At 35.3% G+C, this 21,624-nt stretch overlaps 1 protein-coding gene across 4 annotated transcripts in view; it reads left to right on the top strand.

Moving 5' to 3' along the window:
- The window catches only part of VPS54 (VPS54 subunit of GARP complex), a 147,600-nt gene that overhangs the window by 87,415 nt on the left and 38,561 nt on the right, over positions 1-21,624 (top strand). For all 4 annotated transcript variants that reach the window (XR_188455.5, XM_004465095.5, XM_004465094.5 and 1 more), the window contains exons 12-16: positions 3,778-4,118; positions 13,104-13,233; positions 13,828-14,009; positions 15,640-15,752; positions 19,197-19,260. Coding sequence is in view for 3 of the 4 variants with exons in the window: in XM_004465095.5 (XP_004465152.2) it covers positions 3,778-4,118; positions 13,104-13,233; positions 13,828-14,009; positions 15,640-15,752; positions 19,197-19,260 (830 nt within the window). In the remaining variant the exon portion in view is untranslated. The remainder of the gene's footprint in view (positions 1-3,777; positions 4,119-13,103; positions 13,234-13,827; positions 14,010-15,639; positions 15,753-19,196; positions 19,261-21,624) is intronic.

The raw sequence follows: 21,624 nt of genomic DNA, 5'->3' as shown, positions 1-21,624 counted from the left end.
CATCCTTAAATGCAGTTTACATTCTTTTCAAGCAATTTTGGTTCTTAAATTTTCATTTTGTTATATGGACAAATAATCCTTGTTGGTCATTTTAGAGACTTATCATTATGAGATCAGAGTACTTCAGTCACTCTATTCTTGAGATTGAGAAATTATATTTGGTTTACCAGTCCTGTTTTTTGTTCTGTTTTTGTCCTGTTGTTTGTTCCTTCCCTGCCCCCCATGGCTCCCCACATCTGTTTGCTCACTATTTTTGCTCATTGTCTGCTTATTGTTCTTGCTCATTTCTTCTTAGGAGGCACCAGGAACTGAACCCGGGACCTCCCATGTGGGAGATGGGCGCCCAACTGCTTGAACCATACCCACTCCCTGCTCATTTTTTGTATGTTTGTTTATGCTTGCTGTCCCCTTGTTGTCTGCTCTTTGTTTGCCTCTCTTTTTTAGGAGGCACTGGAAACTGAAACCAGGTCGTCCCATGTGGGAGTCAGGCACCCAACTGCCCGAGCCACATCCACTCCTGTCTTTTTTAGAAACTTGAATTTGACTATAGATTGCTGTAATACATAAGTTCAGAAAATAAACCATGCATTTACTGTTGGACTTATTAAATACTGTAAAATCTTGTTTTTTTGAGATCAGTCTTTAGGCTTCTTTAAGCAAGAATGGTTCTAGACTTGGAAATATTAATTAGAAAACTTTTCAAACTATCCATGGTGAAACAGCAAAGGAGAATGCCTAAGAGAACACCTGATCTACTTTATATGGAAAAGTTATTATTGTGTCAGCCAAGATGTTGTCAGTTAAAAGTGATAAAATATTCAAACTAGTTTAAACTATAAAAGATATGTGTTGGTACAGGCAACTAAAACTATTCTAAGAATAGGATGGGCCTCAGGCATGGTTTGAGCTTGGCTGTCCAGCTCAGTTTCACTCTTATTAATTCAGTTCTGTCTTTTTCTTTGTGTTGCGTGTGTCATCTTTAGACTGACTAACCTCATGATAACAAAATGGTTACAATAGTCCCAGATCTGCCACATCTGTACACCACAACAGCTAGAACAAGAGAGTTTTTCTTCTCTAGGGATCAAATACAAGTCCTCAGCTTCAATTGGATTGAACCAATTTAGGTCAACATGCCCAGTCACTGTAGTCAGGAAAATGCCATATACTGATTGGCTTATGTCTGGATTGTCTTCTCATCTCTGGACTAATTACAGAGACAACAAAGTTGTAAGTACGCTGATCAGGCTGTTATCATGAAGCCACTCATGAAGCCAGAGATACGCTCAGATCCACCCAAATTGCATGGCTCCTATACCATAGGGGAGGTACAGAATAGATATTGGAGATAGAAAAATCATGCCCACCATCATGATCTTTTTATAAGGGAAAAAAAAAGAAAGAAAGAAAACCTGTGAGACAGAAGAGATAAGGAAGAACAAAGGCAAAGTAAAAATGGGAGAAGCAGGCACATCAAAGATTAAGGGACCTGTAGGGATTAAAAGCAGCAGTGGTGGAAAGGAGCAAGCTGTGACAATAGAGAAGTTAATAATGATGAAAGAAAAAAATGCACTATGCATAGGCACTTTGAAATTGTAGCTCTTGAAGGCACAGAATTTCTGCTGTATACTATATGGGTTCAGATCGTCTTAAACAATTAAGAGGATTTATTAGCACTTATAACTGAACAATATCCAGAGGTAGGTCAGCATTTAGGTGCTTGATGGAGAGATATCTGATATCAATCTGTGGCTTTGATTATCTACAGTTCTCTCGATTTATTTTCTATGTACTTCCTTTAGATTAAGTTTAGGCCATGGTGGTTCCATGTGCTGATTGGACTAGTTTAGATCCTTCCTCTGTATTTGAAGACCTGAAGTTAGAAGAATCTGCTTCTCTAGAGCCCTGTAGGCCCTAAAAGAGAAATCAAGGGCTTTGAGGAAGGGACAGCAACTTATAAGAATGCAACTATGAATGGTAAAGTAGGTAAAAAAAACCTTATTTCTACATAATTTACATAATTTTATCTTCTTTCATTTAGCTTTCAGTATTTATTGAGCACCTCCTGTATGCCAGGCACTGTTCTAGGCATTAGGAGTCCAGTCTCTCTCGTGAAGCTAACATTCTAGTGTAGGGGGTTCTTAACCTTTTTTGTTCCACAGAGCCCTTTGCCAGTTAGGTGAAATGAATACTACTGTCATTTATTTATTGCATACATTCGTGTAAATGAAGGAAATGCTAGATTTCAGTTAGAGGTCAGGGAAGATAAAGATAATAGTTGATATTTTTCAGTTCAAGCTCATAGACCCCCTGAAATCTGTCCATGGACCCATGAGGGGGTCCATGGACCCCTGGTTACGAACCCCTATTCTAGTAGAAGGAGACCTAGAATAAACAGAAAAACTATTTTTAGTTAGTGATAAACATTATTTTAAAAACTGGGTAATGGAATAGATTTGTGGGGTGGTAGGGGGACAGTCAGGAAAGGCCTCTTTGCAGCAGTGACATTTATGCTAGAACCTGCGTGATGAGAAGGAATCATGTATTCAGAGATCAAGAAGGTGATTCTGGGCAGAAGAAACTACAAAGACACTGAAGTAGAAACAATCTTGGAATGTTAGAAGAACAAAAAGAGAACCAAAGTATCTGGACGGTAGTGAATGTGCAGGCATGATAATTTCTTTAAAAAGGCACATCAGCAAATGTGGGTCTCTGGTAGGCAAGTTAAGTCATATTTAACGTAACATATTTAAGAGGTTAGAGATAAGTAAACTTATGGAGTTAAACTATGGAGTATAGGTTAGTAGGAGAAGAATGTGGGTTCAGAAGGGGGAGCTGATGTTCAATGTATGTAGAATGCTTAGTAAGGTCAATTGTAAATATGTGGAAATGGATAGAGTTGATGGTAGCACGATACAATGGGTATAACACTGTCGATTTGTAAATGTGATTGTGGCTGAAAGGGCTAGTCTAGGGAGATTAATGGTAATGGAAAGACAGCTAGAGGATAATCTAGGGACTATATAATATAGTACTTTCAGTGGTAGATGAGGATTGTAGTTAATAATACAAATACAAGAATGTTCCTCTGTTACAAGGTGTTAAGAATCTGGTGATACGTGGGAAAAATACAACTAACTTATCGACTGTAGTTAATAACAGTATTATAATAGTTTTGTAGCAAAGGCAAAGAAGGTACTATATCAGTGCTAAGAGTCAAAAAAATACATAGGGTCAAAAGCAGAATATGAGATTTAGTTTTATGAGATGTGAATATGATCAGCCTTTTTTTTTCCTCCCTTCATTAACAAGGAGATCTTAGTTATGTCACTTAATTAATCTGTACTCATTTATTCATCTTTCAAAACACTGGAAAAACAATTGAATTTGTTTTTAGGATTAAATAAGGTAAGTGTACCTGGACAGGAATGCTTCCATAATTTGTTAAGCTAGCTTTTGTCTGTTGTTTTATTTTTTTAAGTTGAAATAAAGTTTAAAAAAAAGGTTAGAGAAATGTGCAATATTTTAGGGAGAGTTCCATTTAGAAAATCAATTAAAATTCATTTAATTGAAGGTCTGTTCCTAAGCTTTAATTAACTTATTTTTTCTGAGCAGTTGCATTTACTGTACAATAAAATATTGGTAGAAATTCTGATACACATGATTTTGACTTATTTTGATCACAAGATGCTCAAAATTATACCACAGAATTCACTTTGAGGAACTTTGTGTGTAAAATATTTTAAATACTTAAAAAATATATTCTGTTTCTTCTAGGCAACATTAAATACTATTCATAAAGTTGTTCTCTCAGTTCTGGACAAAAACCAAAGGACTAAAGAATTGGAAGAGATATCACAACAGAAGAATGCTGCAAAAGACAATTCATTGGACACAGAAGTTGCTTATTTAATCCATGAAGGCATGTTTATAAGTGATGCATTCAGAGAGTGTGAATTAACAACTATAGCAGTTGACACTACCTCTCAAAGAAATGCATCTCCAAGTAGTGAGCCCTGCAGCAGTGATTCGGTATCTGAACCAGAATGTACTACTGATTCTTCATCAAGCAAAGAGCAGACATCATCATCTGTTATTCCAGGAGGTATAGATATTATGTGAGTATGGTGGCTACTGCCAAATTTATAGTTGAGATTTTGAGTTACCTTATTAATGATTTCAAAATAGAGTTCAGACACAGACCCACACATATGAATATGGCACTACAGAGCAGTGGCACTACAGGATCACTTCAATCCATTCAGAGATTGAGGTTTTTTGAAGATAGGCTTCAGTCCTGAGAGGATTGATGTACTTAACTGTTCATCCTTCTATGTTGTTGCCCTTCAGAGCACCAATCAAAGCCTTGGAAATTTAATAAGTTGCCTGTGTGGCAGGCTCATGTCTCTGGATTTTATTCTTCTTTTGGATCTTATCTCTGTAATTCTTCACTGCATTGTTAGTTCTCTCTTCCCTACACTAGATTTGTTTATATTTTGTTCTTCTTTTCTATTTAAGAGCACAGTCCAGAATTTGTACTCATTACATCAAGCAATATCCCAGTGGGCAGAATGTTGTCACATAACTATAATTAGCTATAAGGGAGCTTGAGAAATAGTCTTTAGTTCATTAACCATTTTCCAAATAAAACTATTATTGTGGCAGAAGAGAGAACAGATGTTGGAAGATAGCTAATAGTCTGCCATTCCATTTGTGATTCTTTTAAACCAAATGGAACATATTGCCGAAAGTTCTAAATCCTTGATCATTCTGCTTTTGGGAGCAAATTTTAGAAATTCTTCAGAAAATAAAACTTTCCTTTAATAATAAGTTTGAATTTTGAAACTTAAGCACACATTTTTGTAGGAGCTAGAATTGAAACAGCATTGGATTGTTTGTACAGAAGGAAAATGTTGGAGCAGAGGAAGTTTAGCAGAGTAGAGATAGAATTAGACTAGTTCAGAGTACTAGTTGCACCTTCTTAAATTTGTGATCTTGGGTGGGTAATTTAAACTGTCTAAAACTCAGTGTCCTCATCTGTAAAGTAGGTACTTATCTATCTACCCCAGGGTGTGAGAATCAAACAAGTTAATGTTTCTGGGAGTACTTTAAAAATATTAAGGCCCCTATTATTTTAAAGTAATAGTAAATTTATTCTGGGAAGATGGCATTGGATTAGCTTAGGCATGGTGCAACTCTCTTACAAAATAGGGGAGAAAGTATAGAAGTTGTCTGAGGGGGTGACCTTGGGGACCTAAAGATCAGGAGAGTGCTGCATACAACATCCAGGAGGGATTGGGGATGGAGAGAAGAGGCCAAAAGGAAAACTGAGTTGCTAGCTGGGCTAGGAATGCTGCCTATCCTCTACCCACAAGGCGAACGTCCTCGGTAAAACCTGCAGCTGAGAAGCCAAGGGAGAGGGGAAAGAACATATTCCTCCCTGGGAAGAGGAAGGGTGCGGCCGAACGATACATGTTATTTCTCTTCAGCAAGTTTAAACTGCATAGCTGGATCTTGAATCACTGGTTTTGAAGATCCAGTCAGTGGAAACTGAAAGGTTCATCTCCAGGGAAAGTTTTGCCAAAGAGTGCCCTCTGCTGGCCAGCCAGGAAGGTGAAGGAAGACAAGGTTTCCATCTCTTTCCCAGGCACGGTAGATCTGGTCTGCGCCCCATTAGTGGTTCCCTGCCCCTGTTTTGATAACTTAAAGAGGGCAATCTTAAAGTTTTAAGAAAAATTGAACCAAAAATCAAAGACAGGCTATGAAATTAAACCACTAGGCAAGAGAGAGAAATTAATCAACAGTAAAATAGCCAACACAATCAGGTGCCTAGATATCAACAAAAAATTACAAGCCATACTAAGAAACAGGAAGACATGGCCCAGCCAAAGGAACAAACTAAGAATCCAGATGAGACACAGGATTTAAGATAACTAATCAATGATGTTCACACAAATCTCCTAAATCAATTCAAGCGGTTGGTGGAAAATACGACTAAAAAGATAAAGGCTATTGAGCATAAAGAATGATTTGAAAGCCTGCAAAGAAAAGTAACAGAACTTATGGAAATGAAATGGATGAAATAAATACATTAAAGAGAAGCAGATGTGGCTTAAGCAGTTGGGTGCCTGCCTACCACATGGGAGGTTCCAGGTTCAGTTTCCAGTGCCTCCTAAAGCAAGACAGTGGGCTGACATGATGGGCTGGCATGGCAATCTGACGTAACAAAATGATGGAACAGAATGATGCAATGAAGAGACACAAGGAGGAAACACAATGAGAGACTCAAGAAGCAGGGAGCAGAGGTGACTCAAGCAATTGGGTGCTTCTGTCCCGTGTGGGAGGTCCTAGGTTCATTTCCTGGTAACTCCTAAAGAAAAAAAAATACATTAGAGGCTTATAATAGCAGATTTGAACTGGTTGAGGACAGAATAAATGAATTGGAAGGCAGAGCATTTGAACTTGAAAAGACAGAAGAACAGAAAGAGAAAATAACAGAAAAAAACTGAACAGGGTCTCAGAGAATTGAATGATAGCATGGAACACACAAATATACATGTTATAGGTGTCCCAGAAGGAGCAGAATATTTGAGGAAATAATGAACGAAAATTTCTCAGTCCTTAAGAACAACATGAATATTAATCTCAATTTTCATGAATGACAACATACCCCAGAATAAATCTGAATGTACCTTCTCTGAGACATCTGCTATTCAGAATGTCAAATGCCAGAGATAGAGAATTCTGAGAGCAGCCAGGGAAAAGCAATGTATTACTTAAAAGGGAACCTCAATAAGATTAAGTACATTCTGAAAAACTGGTCTTGGGAGGAGATGTAGCTCAAGTAGTTGAACACCTGCTTCCTATGTACGAGCTCCCGGGTTTGAACCTGGTATCTCCTAAGAACAAAAACAAAACAAATGAAAAAAAAAAAATCAACTTTTATTGGGGAGTGGATGTGGCTCAGTGGTTAAGCATCTGCTTCCCATATGTGAGGACCTGGTTTCAATCCCTGGTACCTCCTGAAAAAAAAAAAGTTATAAGTGCTGATTTCTCATCAAAAACAATGGAGGTAAGAAGGCAGTGGTATTTAAGGTACTGAAAGAGAAAAACTAGCAGCCAAGAATTCTTGATCTGCCAAAACTGTCCTTCAGAAATTAAGGTGAGTTTAAAGTCTTCACAGACTAATAAAAACAGAGAGTTTGTCACAAGAGACTTGCTTTACAAGAGACACCATAGGGTGTGCTACAGCCAGAAAGGAAGAGACAAGGGCGAGAGGCTTGGAGGGAGTATAGAAATAAAGATTGTAAGTAAGGATAATTAAAGGGGTTAAAAGACAATAATAAGATATGACCATAGAAAGCCAAGGTCAAAAATGGATGAAGTAAGTAATGCCTTTACAGTAATATCATTGAATGTTAATGGATTGAACTCCCCAATCAAAAGACATAGACTGAAAGAATGGATAAAAATATATATGAGCTATCTCTGTGCTGTCTACAAGAGACTCACCTCAGAGGTAAGGACACAATTAGGTTGAAAGTGTAAGGTTGGGAAAATATATTCCATGTAAATAGTAACCAAAAAAGATCTGGAGTAGTGATATTAATATTGGACAAAATAGATTTTAAATGTAAATTGTTATAGGTGATGAAGATCACTATATATTAATAAAAGGGACAATACACCAAGAAGAAATAACTATAATAGATATTTATGCACCTAACCTAGGGGCCGTAAAATACATGAGGCACACATTGGCAAAACTGAAGGGAGAAAGAGACAACTCTATAATAATATTTGGAGACTTTAACACACCATTCTCAGCATCAGGTAGAATATCTGGACAGAGGATAAATAAGGAAACAGAGAGCTTGAATAATATCATAAATAAACTAGACCTGACATTTAAAGAGCTTTACCATCCCCAAACGGCAGGCTGTACATTCTTCTCAAGTACTTGTGGATCTTTCTACAGGAGACCTCATAGTCAGATCTTAGTAAGTTTAAAATGATTGAAATTACACAAAGCACTTTTTCTTATCATAGTGGGATGAAACTGACCCTCAAAAACATGCGGAAAAGGGGAAAATTCACAAATATATGGAGATTAAACTGCACTCTTAACTAATCAGTGGGTCAAAGAAGAAATAGCTAGAGATATCAATAAATATCTCAAGACAAATGAAAACATGAATATAACATTTCCAACCTTATGGGATACAGTGAAGGCAATGCTGAGAGGGAAATTTATAGCTCTCAATGCATACATTAAATAAGAAGAAAGAGCCAAAATCAAAGACCTAACTGAATACCTGGAGGAATTTGAAAAAGAACAGCAAACCAATCCTAAAGTAAGCAGAAGGAAAGACATAAAAAAGATTAGAGCAGAAATAAATGAAATGGAGAATTAATAAAAACAGTAGAAAGAATGCAACTTCCAAAAGTTGGTTCTTTGAGAAGGTCAACAAAATCGACAAATCCTTAGCTAAACTAACAAAGTAGGGAGAAGATGCAAATAAATCAGAAATGGGAAGGGGGACATTACCGCTGACTCAGCAAAAATAAAAGAGATCATAAGAGGATACTATGAACTACTACTATATACCAACAAACTAGACGTTTTTGAAATGAACAGATTCCTAGAAACACACAACCTACACCAACCCTAGAAAAAATAGAAGACCTCCACCCAACCAATTACTAGTAAAGAAATTGAAATAGTAATCAAAAACCTCCCTAAAATGAAAAGTTCAGCACCAGGTGGTTTCACAGGTGAATTCTGCCAGTCATTTGAAGAGTATCTAACATCAGGTCTTGCTCAAATTCAGAAAATTGAACAGAAGGGAATGCTACCAAGCTTATTGTATGAAGCCAACATCACCCTAATACCAAAGCCAAATAAAGGTATGTTTACAAATGAAAATTACAGAGCAATTTGTCTAGTGAATATAGTTGCAAAAATCCTCAACAAAATACTTGCTAACTGAATCCAAAAACTCATTAAAAGAATTATACACCAGGTCAAGTGGGTTTTATACTAGATATGCAAGGATGGCTCAACAGTAATAAATCAATCAATGTAATATACCACATTAATAATTTGAAGAAGAAAAGTCACATGAACATCACAATTGATACAGAAAAGGCATTTGACAAAATTCAATACTTTCTTGATAAAAATATTTTGAAAGGCTATAGATGGAAACTTTTCTTTATGATAAAGTGTGTATATTGAATAACCCACAGCTAACATTGTACTCAGCAGTAAAAGACTGAAAGCTTTTCCTACTGAGATCAAGAACAAGACAGGGATGCCCACTATTTTCACTGTTACTCAATATTTTGCTAACTGTTCTAGCTAGAGCAATTAGGCAAGAAAAAGAAATAAAAAGTGTACCCAAATAGGGAAGGAAGATATAACTTTTTTGCTATTTGCTTATGATATGATCCTATATCTAGAAAATCCTGAAAAATCCACAACAAAGCTACTATAATACACAATTTCAGTGAAGTGGTGGGATACAAGATTATATGCAAAGATCCATAGTGTTTCCATACACTACTAGTAAGTAAACGGAGGAAGAAATCAGAAAAAAAATCCTTTTGCAATAGCAATTAAAATAATACTTAGGAGAATAAACTTTACCAAGGACATAAAGGACCTTTTTTCAGAAAGCTACAAAACACTGCTAAAAGAAACCAAAGAGGACCTAAATCAATGGAAGGACATTCTTTGTTCATGGATTAGAAGACTAAATGTCATTAAGGTGTCAGTTCCACCCCAGCTGATATACAGATTTAATGCAATCCCTATAAAAATTCCAACAGCCTTCTTTGTTGAATTAGAAAAGCCAGTTATCAAATTTATCTGGAAGGGTAATGTCTCCTGAATAGCCAACAGTGTCTTTAAAAAGAATGAATTTGGAAAACTCTTACTTCCCAACTTTAAAGTATTTTACTTACTACAGTGGTAAAAACAGCATAGTACTGGCATAAAAAGATAGATTGACCTTTGGAATTGTATTGAAAGTTCAAAAATAGACCCTCACGTCTATGATTAAGTGATTTTTGACAAGGCTCTCAAAACCACCCAGCTAGGTCAGAACAGTCTTTTCAACAAATGGTGGTGGGAAAACTGGATATCCATATCTAAAATAAAGAAAGAGGATCCCTATCTTACAGTTTATACACAAATTAACTTAAAATGGATCAAAGATCTAAATATAAAAGCTCGAACCATAAAACCAGAAGAAAATGTAAGAAAACATCTTCAAGTTCTTGTGATAGATGATGGTTTCTTGGACTTTACATGAAAAGCACGTGCAATGAAAAAAAATAGATGAATGGGACCTCCTCAAAATTAAACACTTCTGTGCTTCAAATGACTGCTAAGAAGGTGAAAAGGCAGCCTAATCAATGGGTGAAAACTTTCAGAAAGCACATCTCCAACAAGGGTTTGATTTCAATGTTATATAAGGAGATCACACAACAATAAAAAAGCAATCCAATTTAAAAATGGGCAAAAGACTTAAATAGACATTTTTCCAAAGAGGGAATACAAATGGCCAAAAAGCATACGAAAAGATGGTCAACTTCACTAGCTATTAAGGAAATGCAGATCAAAGCTATGAGTTATCATTTCATGCCTTATAAAATGCCATTATTTAAGAAGAAAACAAAACAGAAAACTACCAGTGCTGGAGAGGATGTGGAGAAATAGGAACACTTCTTCACTGTAGGTGGGAATGTAAAATGGTGCAGCTTCTGTGGAAGACAGCTTGGTGGTTCCTCAGGAACCTAAATATAGAACTGTATGATGTGGCAATCCCTGCTACTAGGAATATATTCAGAAAAACTGAAAGTAGGGATGTGAACAGATATTTGCATACCAGTGTTCATAGTGGCTTTATTTCTAAAATTTGGAAACAACAGCTGATGACTGGATAAACAAAATGTGGTGTATACATGTGATGGAATACTATTGAGCTGTAAGAAGAAATGAACTAGGTAAACACATAACAATATGGATGAACCTTGAGAATATTATATTGAGTGAAATAAGCCAGACACAAAAGGATGAAGTTGTATGGGCTCAGTGATGACTAAATATGATGAGTAAACTTACCTAGTAAAACTATAGAGTACTGCTTAGTGGGAGATAGAATGTGGGATGTGAAGGGGGAGCTGATGATGAATGTATGTAGAATGTTTAATAAAGTTGATTGTAAATAATGTGGAAATGGATAGAGTTGATGGTAGCACGTTATAATGCATATAACTAACACTGCTGATTTTTAAATGCAATTCTGGCTGAAAAGGGTGGTCTAGGGAGGTTAATGTTAATTGAAAGACGGGATAATCTAGGGCCTGTATAACAGTGATTTTGGTGGTAGATGAGGATTGTAGTTAATATAAATACAAGAATCTTTCTCTGTTATAAGGTGTTAAAAATGTAGTGATTCATGGGAAAATATTGTAATAGTTGATAACAAAGGCAAAGAAGATGTTATATCAGGAAGCGATTGTGGCTCAAGTGATTAGGCTCCTGCCTACCACATTGGAGGTCCATGGTTCAGTTCCCTATGCCTCCTAAAGTAGACAGTGAGCTGGCACAACAGGCAGGCATGGCAGACTGACACAACAAGATGATGCAACAAGAGACCCAAGAAGAGAAACATGTATGAAAGACACAACAAAGCAGGGAGCAGAGGTTCCCTGTGCCTCCTAAAGTGGACAAGCAAGCAGGACAGTGAGCTGCCATGCCAAGATGATGCAACAAGAGACACAGAGGAAAAACATAATAAGAAACACAAAAAAGCAGGGAATGGAGGTGACTTAAGCGATTGGGTGTCTTCCTCCCACATCAGAGGTCCTGGGTTCTGTTCACGGTGCTTCCTAAAGAAAAGAAGATGAACAGATAGCACGTACAAATCAACGGGTGTGGGGATGGGGAGAGATAAAAAGTCTTTAAAAAAAAGAAAGAAGAAAAAAAAGATGCTGTATCAATGCTAAAGGTAAAAAAAAAAAAAAGAATATGGGATTTAGTTTTATGAGCTATGAATATGATCAAGTGTTTTTTTTTCTTCTTCGTTTTCTTCATTAACATGGAAACCTTGGTCATGTCATTTAACTAATCTGATCTTATTTATCTTCCTGAACACTGGAGAAACAATTGAGTTTGTTTTTCAGATTAAATAAAATAAATGTGCCTACACAGAATTTTAAAAAAAAAATAATGCTTCTATAATTTGTTAAGCTGCCTTTTGTCTATTTTATTTTTTTTAGGTTGAAATAAAGTTTACTTTAAAAAAAGTTGTTAAATTTTTGAAGGATAGCTGATAAGAACTTTCTCTAATGCCTTAACTGAGTGTGATATCTTTGAATATTATTTTAATTCAATCAAAAGGGAGAAATAATAACATTAAGGCCCTTAATCTGGCTTATAGTAACACTAAGCTGAACCATTGGCATGGAGTCAGAGATCTTTAGATATACTCCAGGAGAAAATCGGATAAAGGAAGTCTTACATTTCCACCTCAAAATTGGAAAAAGTGCACTTCCTGTTCAGTTGTAAGTTCCATGAGGGCAGTGACCTACTGTATCCCCTCCAATGCCTAGACTTAAACATAGTCAATGTTTGGTAAATATTAGTTCAGTTGAACTGAATATTAAGAAATAATTATGAATAAAAGAAGGGCCTGTTTGTCATGAAATGGTATTCCTTCTTGTCCCTTTCACTGTGTTATCCTGGGTGCCTTTGCACAAGTCCTCCCCTGCTGCTATTACCGTTCTCTACCTAAACTACAATTGTTTTGCTGCTTTTTTTAATAGAATGTACAATAAGAATCTGAACTAAGTGTTTAAAAGAATATAGCAGAGAAGATTATTTTTATGTAAGTTTAGGGTAATATATTTGTATAATCTGAAAATGTTTGTGTATTTTATAACTAAAACCATAAAGTATTTGATAACATCCCAGAATTTTCCCTCAAATGTGAATTTTATAGCTTTCTTGTCTTTTTATTGGTATGTCATCTATGGAGAACAATGTGTTTACATGTGTAACTTTCTCTTGCTAAATCACATTTTATAATTTTCAGGGTCAGTGAGGACATGAAATTAACTGACCTAGAGTTAGGAAAACTGGCAAATAGTATCCAGGAGTTATTGTATAGTGCCTCAGATATATGCCATGACCGAGCTGTCAGATTTCTCATGTCAAGAGCAAAGGTGAGTTACTTTGATGAAGCTTTAGGTATTTTATATTTTATATATAGTATACTTATTTTGAAGAACTGGAATTTTATTTTTATGTTCTTTGTTCCCTATAATGCATATTATATTGTTAACACTTAATAAAATTAATGGTATTATTGGTGTGGTGTATTAGGAACTGTGGAGATATAAAATTAAAAAAAAATAAAATGGGAAAAAGTTATTAAAGTATTCATTTAAAAAAATCATTTAAAGCACTTATTTTGAAATATAATGCCTTAGTAATTAATTTGGAACATGAATATGCTATTATATATATTTATTTATTTATTAAATCAAACTCCAATATTGTGAAAATTTTATAGTATGAACTGAGTTCATTTGAGTGACTATTTTAAAGGGTTCAGAATCAAATATAGACATCTTAAACTTTTATATACTTCATTTTCTCGGGCTAAAGTATTGGGAAAGTTCATTAAAAATGATTTTAAATATTAATGATTTAGGTTTTAGACTTATTAAAACTTAAGCTAAATTGGTTTTATAGCTCATCCATACTTGGTATTATATGAATTCTGAAGTGATTTTTTTATTATCCTTAAATTTTAGGATGGTTTTCTTGAGAAGCTCAATTCTACGGAATTCATAACACTTTCTAGGTTAATGGAAACATTCATTTTAGACACTGAACAGATCTGTGGAAGAAAAAGCATGTCATTACTTGGAGCACTTCAGAGCCAAGCTAATAAATTTGTGAATAGGTTTCATGAAGAGAGAAAAACCAAGCTCAGGTATCATTCTGTCCATTCTACAGTTGTTTTGCCTTTTCTTTACAAAGCATAATTATATGTGAGAGAAGAAACTTAGTTGATTGACCAACCAGAAAACCCTGATAAGTGTTTTTCTTTTTAATTAAAAGCAGATATAGACATTGGGGAAATGCAAATTAAACCACAATGATATACTACTACACATCTAGTCAAATGGATAAAATTAAAAAGACTGAACATAGCAAGTGTTAGTGAGGATGTGGTACTCTTGGAACTCTCACACTGTTAGTAGAAATGTAAAATCATTCTGGGAAATACTGTGTAGCAATTTCTTAAAATGTTAAACATACACCTATCATATAATCCAGTTATTAACCTTAAAGTGTTTTTACCCAAACAAAATGAAAGCATATATCCATATAAAGACTTGTACATGAATGTTCATAACAGCTTTTTTTGTAATAACTCCAAACTGGAAAATCCCTGATGTTTATCAGCAGGCAAATGGATAAACTGTGGTATGTCCATAAATGGGATAATACTCAGCAATAAAGAGGAATGGACTGACACACACTACAAAATGAATGAATTTCAAAATAATCATGCTGAGTTAAAGAAGGGAGGAGAAAATAAGTACATACTGTATGATTCTATTTGTATAAAATTCTGCTAAAGGCAAAGTTATATGAACAGAAAGTAGATCAGTGGTAGCACCAAGATAGGTTTTTGATGGGAAAGTGGCACAATGAAACTTTGGCATTTGATAGATAAGTTCATTATCTTAATATTATTGATGGTATCTCAGATACATATATGTGACAAAACTTAAATTGTATGCTTTAGGAATGTTAGTTTATTAATTATATCTAAAAGCTGTTTAAAACAACAAAAAAAAGAGACAGATTATGTACTTAAAATCACGTACTTGACTTCTGAAATGGGGTTAAAATACTTACTTCCATTAAGGTACTTATTAGAAAGATCCTCAGTCAGTTGACTTTTCCTTTCCCACTCAAAGTAAAGTAAATTGTGTTTTACAACTATTTTTGGTTAGGCTAATATATATAAAAAGGAAAATATTTTCTTAAAATATTCATACTGTTTATGAATGATTTCACATTATTAGGCTGTTCAACACTTTAAAAAGTCTTATATTCTTCTTCATTTTTTCTTTTTTTTTTTTAAAGATTTATTTATTTCTCTCCCCTTCCCCCCTTGTTGTCTGCTCTGTGTCCATTTGCTGTGTGTTCTTCTGCATCCGCTTGCATTGTCAGGTGGCACCAGGAAACTGCATCTCTTTTTTGTTGCGTCATCTTGTTGGGTCAGCTCTCCTTGTGTGCGGTGCTACTCTTGGGCAGGCTGTGCTTTTTTCACATGGGGTGGCTCTCCTTGCAGGGCACACTCCTTGCGCATGGGGCTCCCCTATGTGGGGCTGTCCCTGCATGGCATGGCACTCATTGCATGCGGCAGCACTGCATGTGGGCCAGTTTACCACATGGGTCAGGAAGTATCGAATCCAGGACCCTCCATGTGATAGACAGATGCTCTATCAGTTGAGCCACATCTGCATCCCTTCATTTTCTTTCAACCAATGAAGATGGCACTGAAATATTATTAAAGTTTTCCTTCTTTTCTTTTTCTTTTTAAATAGCCTCCTGCTAGACAATGAGCGCTGGAAGCAAGCTGATGTTCCTGCAGAATTTCAAGATCTTGTTGATTCTATATCCAATGGAAAAATTGCTTTACCTGAAAAAAAATCAGGGAGTATGTGTATTCTTTCACACATTCTCTTCCAATTTTATATTATGTGTATTCATTTCATAAGAATTTTTAATATTTCTTTAATTGCCATTGTCTTTTGAAAACCCTAGAACTAATTCTCCCAGTTCAGTTAGTAAATAGTTGACAGGAAAATATATATGGTAGTTTTTAATAATAATTGCAAATATTTATTGAGTGTTAACCATGTGCTTTGTATGAATTTCCCTAGTCTGTCCTCATAACCACCTGAGGAAAGTGCTATTTTTAACTTGAAACTTGAGGCTTAGGGGGATTAAGGAATTTTGTCCAAAGTCACAAATGATGAGCTAGGATTCGAAACCATCTCTGTATAATTTCATAGCTTTATCATTAATCACTGTAGTGTATTGTTGAATTTAGGGACATGGATTCATTCAGTGAACATTCCTAAGCTCCCACTATGTGTAAGATGTTGACACAGAGAAAAAAGTTAAAATTGTACTTTTTAGGGACTAAATCTAATCAAGAAAACCAAAATATAAGTTAGCAATTACAAGTGTGTAATGGTGATATGATAGAGAAAATCAACTTATAAAGAACCTTAGAGAACTATGAAGAAGAAAGAAAGAAGGGTGAGAGAAGTACATAGGAATCCAGAAAAAAATAGAAGTAAAGAAAAGGAGAGAATTGCCATTGGTATCAGATATAGGTTGGGTTCCATAGAAAGGGTTACAATGGCTGAGAGATATTTTTGTTTACCAGTTAAAGTATAGTCATATTATAATAGTGTAAATTGATTAACAACACATTCTGAATTACCAGCTTTGAGGTTCTTGATGTTTTTAATAGAGGGGGCAGTTGCATTTTTTCAAATTTTAGGCATTTAATGAAAATTTAATATTTTTACATAGAAATATTTTTAAATTATGCAATTCACATTTGTACAAAATGCAACTGCCCTACAAGAGAAGTCTCAATAAAATACACATAGTGGCTATTAGGTTGGCAGATAGATCATTTGCAATTTTCATAATTCATTGGAGTGATGGAGTTAGATTACAGTTCATTGCCAAGTAATTGAAAGGTGAGCTAGACAAGTGTAGCCTACTTTTTCAATACATTTGACAGTGAAGGGAAGAGTGAAAAAGTGATAGGAGCGAGATAGAAGTTAGAGAGATTGTTACCTTAATCAACTTAGAGTTGAGAGAAGTTTATTTTAAGGTAGGGGAAATGGAAATACATTTTTATGCTTAACTAAAAGAAGAAAGTTGATAGAGGATAGGAGTAAGAAAGGGTGATTTGTTGGACAAACTTCCTGGAATTGAATCCAGAATTCAAGAGAAAGCCTGCCTCTTCTACCACTGTGTCAAAAGGGAAGTAGGGAAACGGACTTTGGCCCAGTGGTTAGGGCTTCCGTCTACCACATGGGAGGTCCGCGGTTCAAGCCCCGGGCCTCCTTGACCCGTGTGGAGCCGGCCCATGCACAGTGCTGATGTGCGCAAGGAGTGCCCTGCCACACAGGGGTGTCCCCCGCGTAGGGGAGCCCCACGCACAAGGAGTGCACCCATAAGGAGAGCCGCCCAGCCACAAGGAGGGAGTAGCCTGCCGAGGAATGGTGCCGCCCACACTTCCTGTGCCGCTGACGACAACAGAAGCGGACAAAGAAACAAGACGCAGCAAAAAGATACAGAAAACAGACAACCGGGGGAGGGGAGGGGAACTAAATAAAAAAAAAAAAAAAGGGAAGTAAAGATCTGTATAAAATAGATTAGTTCATATAGGGTAGTGAATGGAATTGAAGGAAGGTAATTTTCTGTTACCTGGTGACCATTTTTAGTAGGTAACAATGTTGAGTGGTGATTACAGTTTTAAAAATTGATTGTATGATATTAGCAATACAAAAGCATTCAAGTAGCAAAAGCTGAATGAAACAAAACAAAATGTACCCTGGCCATGCTAACTCACTAGTTAAAAATTATAAGACTGTCATTTTCTCATTCAAGCTATGTTTGACTGATTTCCCACTATGTGAGGTGCTAAACATGTTTTCTGCCCCGGAACAACTCATAGTTTTTCAATACCACTTTTATGCAAATGAAAAAATTTTTGAATTAACAATGATAAATGTAGAGTAATTGAATTAACCATGTATTTTTTCCTGCAAAATGAACCATTTATTTTCTCTTCCTCTCTGGAGGATACTGACCCTGCTTCTGTCCTAGCCCCTTTTTTTTTCTTGAGAAGAAGGTATATGCTATTAGTAGTACATTAACATTTTACTAGTTTTTTTTTTTAAATCAATTTAAGCGTTCTTTGTTGTTATTCATTCAAGTCAGTCACAGTTAATACTTAGTACTTTCTAGGTGCCAGGTACCATTCTAAGCCCTTTACTTGTATTATCTCACTTTTAAGTTCATGAGCTAGATACCATTAGTATTCTCATTTAACAGATATGGAAACTGAGGCACAAAGAAATTAAGCAGCTTGCCCAAAGGTATAAAGATAGAGAGTGATAGAGCTGAGATTCAAATTCAAGCAGACTGACTTTAGGCCCTTTCTTTTAACTATGCTATATTGCTTTTTTTGTAGCAAAATGTATAATCTGACAGATTGAGTAAATTGTGATTAGAAATTATATCGGACATTTTTGCTTGAAAAAGAAGTAGAACCATCATGTCTTATAACTCAAAGGGACATGAAGCTTAGGGAAGCATGATAACTTGCCCACAGTAATCTAAGGAATTTGGCTAATCCAGGATGGTAATCCAGGTCACTTTGTTTTCACCTCAACATGCTGATTTTGTTTTATAATTATAAGAAATACCACATGCTAAAAATAAAGTGACTTCTAGGTTGAAGTCTTGAGAGTTAAACATATAATCTCTCCATAGACTTTAGAAATTGTATTCTAATAATAATAAAGACAATCAGTTGAAATGCTTGTTCTGCCTTTCCTAACTAGTAATTTTCTTTCAACTGTTTACTGATCATCTACTATATACCAGACTTAGAGGATAGGTAGTTTATAATCATTATTTCTACCATTAACAATAGCCCTGAATGATATATTTTATTATCAACAGTTAATGTTATATTATAGATATATATAGATATATGTATATATGTTATATTATAGATATATATATATATATCTCTCTATATATATATAGAACTAGATAATATAATATCTACAGTTGAAGGTAAGAGAGGTTAAGTGATTAGTGCAAGTCATGCATTCAGTATTTGGCAGTGCTGGAACTCAAATCCAGATCTCTGACTCTAAACCCAATATACTTTACTCTGCATCAAATTGCTTCCTAAGAAATAGATATTTATTTTCAGAAATGAGATTGGTTCCAGGCTCTAAATGGAACTATCTTCTTCAACTTTTTCCCAGTTTGTTTTAAATTTTTTACTCCCATACTTTATTTCATCTTATATCCTGTCTTTATTTGCTTTATTATCTAGCTATAGAAGAAAGGAAACCAGCTGAAGTTCTCATCGTTGAGGGACAACAGTATGCTGTTGTTGGGTGAGTGATAGACATTTTCTTTATTAGTTGGGTTAATTATTTAAAAAAATAGATCTTCTAGTTCCCTTTTGAAATAAATTGGAAGTTTTGGATTAAAAATTATCCTTTGGGGAAAAACATTTATCTTACAAAGAATTTTATGGATTTGTTTTTAATTTGTATTTTCTGTAGTATGCTGTATCTTTTAGGAACTACACTGGCTTAACAAAAAGGAGTTGATATTTCTCATATAACAAGAAATCTAGAGGTAGATGTAATGGCTCTATGATGTTATTATTGGGCTTGTTCTACTCTTTTTTTTTCTTTTTTACAGCTTTCTTTGTATACAGTATAGCATAGTGGTTAAAGTTGTGGGCTTTGGAGTCAGAATCCAAATTCTTACATTTGAATCCCAGTGACTCTGCTACTCTTTTGTTCTTTCTGGCAAGTTACTCTGTGTGCTAGAGTTTGCTCAGCAGTAAGATAAAATGTGGAGAGTAGTACTATACCATAGAATTATTGTGGAAACTAAACAGATAATGCATGTAAAGCATGTAAGCACAATTCCTAGCCCTAATAAGTTGATAGTTCTTGGTTGTTATTTTTATCCTCATCATCATTTGTGTCCTTAGATCTTGAGTTCTTCCACCAATAGGGTATCTCAAATTCAGTTTAAGAAAAATATAAATTCCTGACTTGTTTGTCTGGTGCTTCATGCCTTTTATTAAAAATATAATTAAAATATTTTCGAAGAGCAGGTGTAGCTCAGTGGTTGAGTGCCTGCTTCTTATGTATGAGGTTCCAGGTTCAATCCCCAGTGCATCCTAAAAAAAAAAACCATAATATTTTCATATTCCTTAACAGCACATCACACTAAATATTTTTATATATATGATCTCATTTGATCTTTACAACTACTTTGTGAAATAGGCATTTCATAGATGCTTGCTCCCTCTACAGTTAAGAGAATTAAAGTATAGAGGATTAAGTGGTTAACATAAAGTGACCAGGTTGAGCCAGAATTAGAATCTAAGTCTAGTTCCTGATGTCTAAACCAGCATTCATTTTTACTTTTCTTTTTTTGCTTCTGGTCACTAAGTCTTTTATGAAATAATCACACTTTATAGGAAAAATGAGTTATCTACTTGTAGATATGTGCCTCTATTGTGGCACTTACCACAGTATATTATAATTATTTATTTATGTATGTGTCTCCCTGGTTAGTCACTGAGCTTCCAAGGTGGGACTCTTGTCTTACCATTCTGTTTTCCTTGGTATCTAATAAGCACTAAAAAAATATGTACAGAATTGATGCTTTTTCTTAAACTATATTATCCAAGACCACAGTACACAAGTCCCATGCTAAAGCCTCCATTTCTTTGTCCTTTGGAGTCTTTCCCTCTTCCTGATAGGGGAAGTTTTTTTCCTCTGGCTCCCATCAATCTAATTATGCTTTCACTCCTTAACCAACCCATCATGGGGAGCTGGTATAGCTCAGTGGTTGAATGCCTGCTTTGCATGTATAATATCCCAGATTCAATCCCTGGTACCTCTAAAACAAAACAACCCATCATGTTGCTTTCCATGTGCTTGATATAAATGGTTCTTTTTTCCCTCTGGCAGTTTTCAGGTAAAGAGCTTTCTGGCTCTTTAGGCGAAGAGTCTACTGTTCTAAGACTGAACTCCCTGGTTAAAGGGAGAATATTATGTCTTCTGAAAGATTAAAAAAGAGCAGTCATGGCCTCATGCCTAATAAAGTAGATCTGTTGAGCCACTAGTTCCTGATATCATTCATACTTTTATAAAACATTATTTTACATGGATCTCTTATTTCTGAGCATCTTAGTAAACTTAGATATCCTATGATGACTCTTTTTCCCTTAGTTTCAATCTTATTTATCCTCTCAGTAGTGAATCTTTTCATCTTGTGACATGTCCTGCATTAGCAGACAACTTTTTTATCTTTGGAGAATCTTTTGTGACCTACCAATAAACTTAGAAATCATTACAGATTCTCTTTCCTCTCACTTAGAAAATTCAGGCTATGGTCCCTTCTTTAATTCAGCATTTATGATTGAGGGCCTCCTATGTACACTGGGTAGGCTTTTTTGTCAGGGTTTCTGAAATGTCCAAGGAATATTTTACCTGCTGTATTGGAGAGGGTTCCTTAATAAGAATGCTACACAGAGAGTGAGATGGCTACAGCGCAAAATTTAAGGAAGCATTCATTCTCAGGGTCATATGATGGTCAGCCCTGCAATTGCATGGCCCTAAGATGAGTGCCTCTTTAAATTTTGTGCCATTGACACCTCTTTTGCCCCACCCTCTTCCCAGCCTTGCAGCCACAGGTAGGCAAAACATGTATTTTAACAGTTAACAAAATCG

The sequence above is a fragment of the Dasypus novemcinctus genome, chromosome 17, assembly GCF_030445035.2.
Source record: "Dasypus novemcinctus isolate mDasNov1 chromosome 17, mDasNov1.1.hap2, whole genome shotgun sequence".
Lineage (NCBI taxonomy): Eukaryota > Metazoa > Chordata > Mammalia > Cingulata > Dasypodidae > Dasypus > Dasypus novemcinctus.
This window is presented reverse-complemented; position numbering and strand designations above follow the sequence as displayed.